The 6,676-nt window shown below is 36.5% G+C and overlaps 1 protein-coding gene across 1 annotated transcript; it reads left to right on the top strand.

The window, feature by feature from the left end:
• Positions 1-4,429: 4,429 nt before the first annotated feature.
• On the top strand, positions 4,430-5,368 carry LOC102474383 (olfactory receptor 51B2). The gene has a single exon (XM_006151720.1). The coding sequence runs from the start codon at positions 4,430-4,432 to the stop codon at positions 5,366-5,368; it is 939 nt and encodes a 312-aa protein (XP_006151782.1).
• Positions 5,369-6,676: the final 1,308 nt, after the last annotated feature.

The following is a 6,676-nucleotide window of genomic DNA, read 5'->3' on the forward strand; positions in this document are numbered from 1 at the left end:
AGTGTATCACACAAAGTAAAAAATGTCAGTGAAATTCAATGTATATTTCAAAAATTAAAATGCCTAGCTGAAGTAATACTAAATATATGCAACATAATATTATGTTTAATGTTGAAGATGATTATGTCTATAAAGTACATAATGTATGCATATTTTAAACATCATACTGTACTTACCATGGTGTAGCATGAGTATATGTAAACCAGAAATCACAATGACAAAAAAAAAAAGACTGAGACAAAGGACAGGTTCCCTGAGGAAGTGTCTTTTCAGCATATGTCTGAGGATGGACTAGAAATTAACTGGTGAAAATAGAAGTAAAAATGTTCTAAGCAGAGTTCAGAGTATGTTCAGAGGCCATAAAGAAATGATTCATGGAAAATTCCAAAGAATGTGGCTGACATGAAGAGAATGATACTTAGAAGATGATGCTGCAGAAGGAAACAGGTCAAATTTTGTAACATATTATTGACCATAATAAACACTTGGGTGTCTACACAGAGTAACAGAATACTCTTGAAAAGGTCTAAGCAAGAGAAGGACAAAATTTCATAGCTGTTTCCAAATTTTAACTTCAGATATTTTACATAAAGTAGATTAGATGGTGGCAAGAGGTGAACAAGATCACAAGAGATATTGTATCAGGTCCATAAAGAAATACCAGTACCTGAAATCATTAAAATGAAGACAAATACAATGTATAGACATTAGATGATCTAGGATCTAAAATATAGGATTTTCAGATATTTTATAAAACTATATAAAAAAAGTAGTTTGGAAACATAAATAATATTAAATGTCTGGATAATTTTAAGAACATTAGCACCATTGACTTCAAAAATATTTTTGGTTATGAATTTAATTAATTGGAATATTTTAAAATTTATGAAAATATTCTGGAAATTTAAGAAGGGGTGAAAGTATAATTATGAAATTGTGCCTAATGAATTGACTAAAGGAAATATTTTATGCTTTAGTATTGAGATTTTAAGACAAACACTAACATATTCATTAAATAGTCATACATTAATTTAGTTTCTAGTATGCCTATATTCTTGTCCTTATTTTTAAGGATTGGAGTAAAACCTAAGCTTGTGTCTATATGTACTGAAAGATTAGGAACTACAGGAAACAGAAACAAACTGAAGGTGTTGACACCAAAAGAATCTAAAAGAAAAAAATGAGTCTTTGAATTCCCATTGAAGGAGAGAATACACCAAATCAGCATTTCTAGTGTGTGATTTTCACTGGAGTGAGTTAAAAAAAAGATGTAAAACTATCTTTCTATTAAACTCCATTCTTTGTTTTTTAAAGAGTTTGGCCATGTGGCAAGTTTTCCTCACTAGAGAGACAGAGAGAGAGTGACCGAGAGATAGAGAGAGACATAGTGACAGAGGTAACTTGAGACATCATCCCCCAGGGAGGATGACCATGCTACAATCCCTTGATTTCCATTCTCCTCTCTGGAATTTCAGCATGCATGTACAAACATCTGGTGTGATTTTTAAGGCACAGGTTCTGGGACTTGAACTGCAGCCAGCCATGTGGGGTGGTCTAGCACCTTAACAATCATGCCACCTGTTGGCCCCTTATTGAACTCTTTGACCCCCTACCCAGAACAAAGATATAGCATAGACCTTTTACTGAATTGCAATGACACCAACACAGAGAGAGACAGAGAGGACCACCACCACAGGATCTTCATGCCACAGTCTACCTCAAGCCTCAACCAGCCAGAATCACAGGTTCTCATGCCTGCCTGCAGTGTACAGGGAGGCCTCAAAACAAGACCAGAACCTCTGATGTGGTTCATCCTTGTAGAGTTTTGTTTTTTTTTTTTTTTTGAGAGGTTTTGGCTATAGGGCACATGTGCTCGCCAGAAAGACAGAAAGTGACAGAGAGACAGAGAGACAGAAAGCAAGAAATCATCCCCCGGGGAAATGGGTATGCCACATTCCCTTCTCCTCCATTCTCCTCTCGGGATCTTGAGCAAGCACGCACATGCACCCGGTGTGAGTTTAAGCCATGGGGTCTGGGACTCGAACCACAGTCAATTACGTGGGATTCCAGTGATGTAGATATTATGCCAACTGCTATTCCTGGGCTTTGTATTCTTGTTGTATCACCACCTGGCCCCATTTTTATTGTGAACCTAATATTTGCCAAACCTTGTGCTAAGCTCGAACATAAATTAATTGATTCAATCTTTGCAATAGTTCTACAGTATATTGATTTAATCTTCACATCAATCCTTTCAACAATTAATCCTATTTTCCAGGTGAGGAAGTTAAGGTGTCTGTAAAGACACACAATCTGTAAGGAAAGATGGCATTCACACTCAATTCTGCTCAATACCCATGTTCTTAACCCGTGTTCTTAAATGCTAATTCTAGTATCTGGATATAAATGTTTTAATCTAATTTTATCTAATTATCAGTTATTCTCAAGTCTCTAGCTCTCATTCATTCTCTACACTCAAGACACATTTATGTATACACACATGGATATATATATATATACACATATATTTGTGTGCGTATATATATATATGTGTGTGTGTGTGTGTATGTATAACTGCCTAAAAGTAACACCTGTTTTTGAACATTTCTAGACACAGATTTGTGAAACTGATTCTCTTCCTTTTTTCAGTTCCAGTATGAGTAGTTGTACTTAATGCAATACAATCAATCAACAAATATTTATGGATCAGTGAATAAAGCATTCTCTTCCTGTGGTCTCTATGTAAGTAAGTGGAACTATTCTCTACTTGGCTAAACCACAAAGGCAAATCTCATCTCCTTAACCTAATACTTCAATTAAACATCCAGTTCTCTTCTAAGACATAGACTTTCTCTTCCACTCACTTTGATCTAACTCTGCTAATAATACCTACACGAAACATTGATAGCACAGACGCTTTACACAATTTTTCATGTGCATTACTTTTCTTGACACTCTTTATACTTCTTCCCCTTTCAATGGGCTCATAACGGCAGCCAACATGACCTTCAAATGATGACTATCAGATTATAAACTCCCATCCTATCACTGTGAACTGGCAAAAAACAAGCAATGATCTAAATATATAAAGGGAGATGTTAAGATAAAATATGAGTCCTTCATTTACATCTACGTTGTGGAACTACTGATGTTTATAATTTTTCTCCAAATAAACTGGAAAGGCAAAAACACAATTGAAACTCATACACTCCAGCACCATTTAAAGTACATGCAACCTCAAAAGTAACTGGAATCGCTTTGACCTTTGAGTGAGACAATGAAAATTCATGTCTGAATTGACTAAGTCCTGACGCTGAGGATCCTGGGGGAATCACATAATTAAGACCTGGCAACTCCACAATCATGGAACTCTTGACTTTGCTATTTTCTCACCCATCCTTGGGGAACTATCTGAAAGGCTTGAAGACATTGAATGAGTATGGCCCGGCTCTCCCCAGACAGTGAAGAGGAGAAAGGGGGGGTCAAGGAGTCTTCTTAGTGTCTGGGAATATAAAACTCTGGGGAAGAGCTCTCCATACATATAAAATCTCTAGGCTAACTTCTTGAATAGTCTTTAAGAAGGAAGTGTCTGGACTGTCTTCAACAGAGCAGCAGGTCTAGATTCCAACAGCAAGACTTTGAAGAGGGTAAGTGCAAGAACAGACAGAAAGAGTAACTTCTCTCCTCTGGCATGCTACCTGCAGTTAGAAGACAGAAAGCTTTTCCTGAGGTCTGCATAGTGGGAGAAATTGCACCTGGAGTGGCCAATATCTACAGCATAGACTTGCTCATTTTAGTGGATATGTCAAAGCAGGTTTGGAGTATCTAATGAGGAGCCCTTGAATGAACTTCAAGAGAACTCAGTGCTTTTAGACTAAATGTGTCCTTGTCTGATATTGTTCATTTATCTCCAAAGAGGGTTCACGGACTTTATCAGGTTTTATAAAATTTTGATGCCTAATTTCAAAATCAAATTAAGAAAAGCAAATGATATCTACCATGATGGTGATATAAAATTAAAATCAAGTTTAAGTGTATCCATAAAACCTACAATCAAACTAACTGAAATTCTATTTAAAAATTATTATCTATTAGTGTCGATCTGCAATTTTTTTGTTACTATCATCACTTAAACATTTTCTAGTATGCCATTTCAATGGGCATATGTTGTAAAAATGTGTTTTTAATTGAGAATACTTTAGTTACATAAATGTTCATACAACTCAGGAAAAGATCATCATTTCCGATTTCTTGCATATCCTATAAATATACTCATAGAAAATGTCACAGAATCAGACATATATGAATTCTCTGTAATTATTGAGGCTGATGTATTATATTTCTATGAACAGGTACTACAAACTGAAATAACTAAGTTTTGGAGTACATAATTTTCTAGAAACCTGTTCTCTCCACTTGTGAATGAACTATGTGGCCCAACATTAGTGCTGCCCCCTTCTTGCTGAGTGGTTTTCCAGGACTGGAGGCAGCTCATCACTGGATCTCCATCCCCTTCTCTGTGGTCTATATTTCTGTCCTTCTTGGCAATGGCACTCTCCTCTACCTCATCAAAGATGACCATCATCTCCATGAACCCATGTACTATTTCCTGGCTATGTTGGCGGGCACAGATCTGGTGGTGACACTGACCACGATGCCTACTGTAATGGGTGTCTTATGGGTGAATCTCAGGGAGATAAGCCATGGGGGCTGCTTCTTGCAAGCCTATTTTATCCACTCCCTTTCTATTGTTGAATCAGGTATTCTGCTTGCAATGGCCTATGACCGTTTCATTGCCATCCGTAATCCTTTGCGATACACTTCCATTCTTACCAATTCTAGAGTGGTAAAATTAGGGGTGGGAGTTTTTATGAGAGGTTTTATATCCATAATGCCTGTAATCTTGCGTCTTTTTACATTTCCATATTGTCACTCTCATGTTCTCGCCCATGCTGTCTGCCTTCACCAAGAGGTCATGAAACTAGCTTGTGCTGACATAACTTTCAATAAACTGTATCCTGTAATCCTGATTGGTTTAACAGTTTTCTTGGACTCTCTGATCATCTTCTTCTCTTATATACTAATTCTTAAGACAGTCATGGGCATTGCTGCTGGTGAAGAGAGAGCTAAGGCTCTCAATACCTGTCTCTCCCACATTGGTTGTGTTCTCATCTTCTATGTGACAGTGATTGGTCTATCGTTCATCCATAGATTTGGAAAGCACGTGCCAGAGGTGGTCCACGTTATCCTGAGCTATGTCTATTTTCTCTTTCCACCTTTAATGAATCCTATTATCTACAGCATCAAGACTAAACAAATTCAATATGGCATTGTCCGTCTTTTATGTAAACACAGAAGTGGAAGTTAATCTCTGATGTGGGCAATTGGCCAGGAAAGATTGACATGGTTCTCTGAATGGAAATTTATAAAATTACACTGTGGCTAGAAAACCTCATATGGCAGCCTCTACTTCTTGAAGTGATACACAATTCATGAAACTTTTCAGACTACCATCGTTTTCACAGATTTTACACATGTTTAGTTAATGGACTTATTTGCTTTTCTGTATGCAGTGTTCTTTCTAAATACTATTTAAAGTGTAGAAACTTTTCTGATATATATGAAAAAGTGAGTGTTATCTGATATTTGTTTTTTGTATATTCACTTTGATATTTATTGCCTGAAAGCACAAAAATTTGTCTATTTATTTTAGTTAAATGTGATCTAACTGTAACCAAAACTGACATAAAATTTTTCTCATGTAGATCACAATCCATTGTGGTGTCAAGAATCAATTAAAATTAAACTAGATAGTAGAATTGATGTTACTAGGAGCTGGAATGGTTACAGAGAGAAGGATAAATGGGGAGATATTAATCAAATAATGTTTTTTCTTTTTTTTAAAGAATTATCTTATTTAACTTTATTTATTTGTTTTTAACTTCCCCAGAGAGGGGGGGAGAGAGAGAGAGAGAGAGAGAGAGAGAGAGAAAGCTGCCAGATCTGGGACTTGAACCACAGTTGGCCATGTGGGAGTCCAGTGCCCTTAACTACCATGCCACCAGTCGACCCCAATCAAAGAATGTTTTATTGCAGTTATAAACGTGGGATAAGTTGGGAACCAGCAGTTAGCATAATGGCTATGTCGCTGGACTTCCATGTAGTGGACCGCGGTTCGTGTCCCAGACCCGGTGGCTTAAAACTCACGCCGGACGCATGTGTGTGCGTGCCCAAGATCTCGAGAGGAGAATGAGGAGAATGGAGGAGAAGGGATTGCAGCATGACCATCCCCCCTGGGGGGATGATTTCTTGCTTTCTGTCTCTCTGTCTCTGTCTGTCTGGTGAGCGCACGCGTCCTATAGTGAAAAACCTCTCAAAAAAAAAAAAAAAAAGAAACGTGGGATAAGTTAAAATTATCATCATGTTTGATTGTAGGTAATGATGACATATTCTTGAAACACATCAAGACTGAATTTTTAGTACTCTCATTTTTAAAATGATAAATATTTGATGTTAGGAATTTTGTAATTATTGGAATTGAACTATTTCACAAAGCATATATACTTCAAAACATTTTGCTGTATCTGCTAAGTACATATAATATTATTTTTTATTTTAAAAGAAAAAGAAAGAATAATTATAGAATCTTATTACTATTAATAAAAAAAACTGCTTT

Source organism: Tupaia chinensis, unplaced genomic scaffold (assembly GCF_000334495.1).
Source record: "Tupaia chinensis unplaced genomic scaffold, TupChi_1.0 Scaffold000325_1, whole genome shotgun sequence".
In the NCBI taxonomy this organism is placed as follows: Eukaryota; Metazoa; Chordata; class Mammalia; order Scandentia; family Tupaiidae; genus Tupaia; species Tupaia belangeri.

Excerpts from the sequence above, each read along its gene's own strand:
- LOC102474383 (XM_006151720.1), top strand. The coding sequence starts at position 4,430 with ATGTGGCCCAACATTAGTGCTGCCCCCTTCTTGCTGAGTGGTTTTCCA.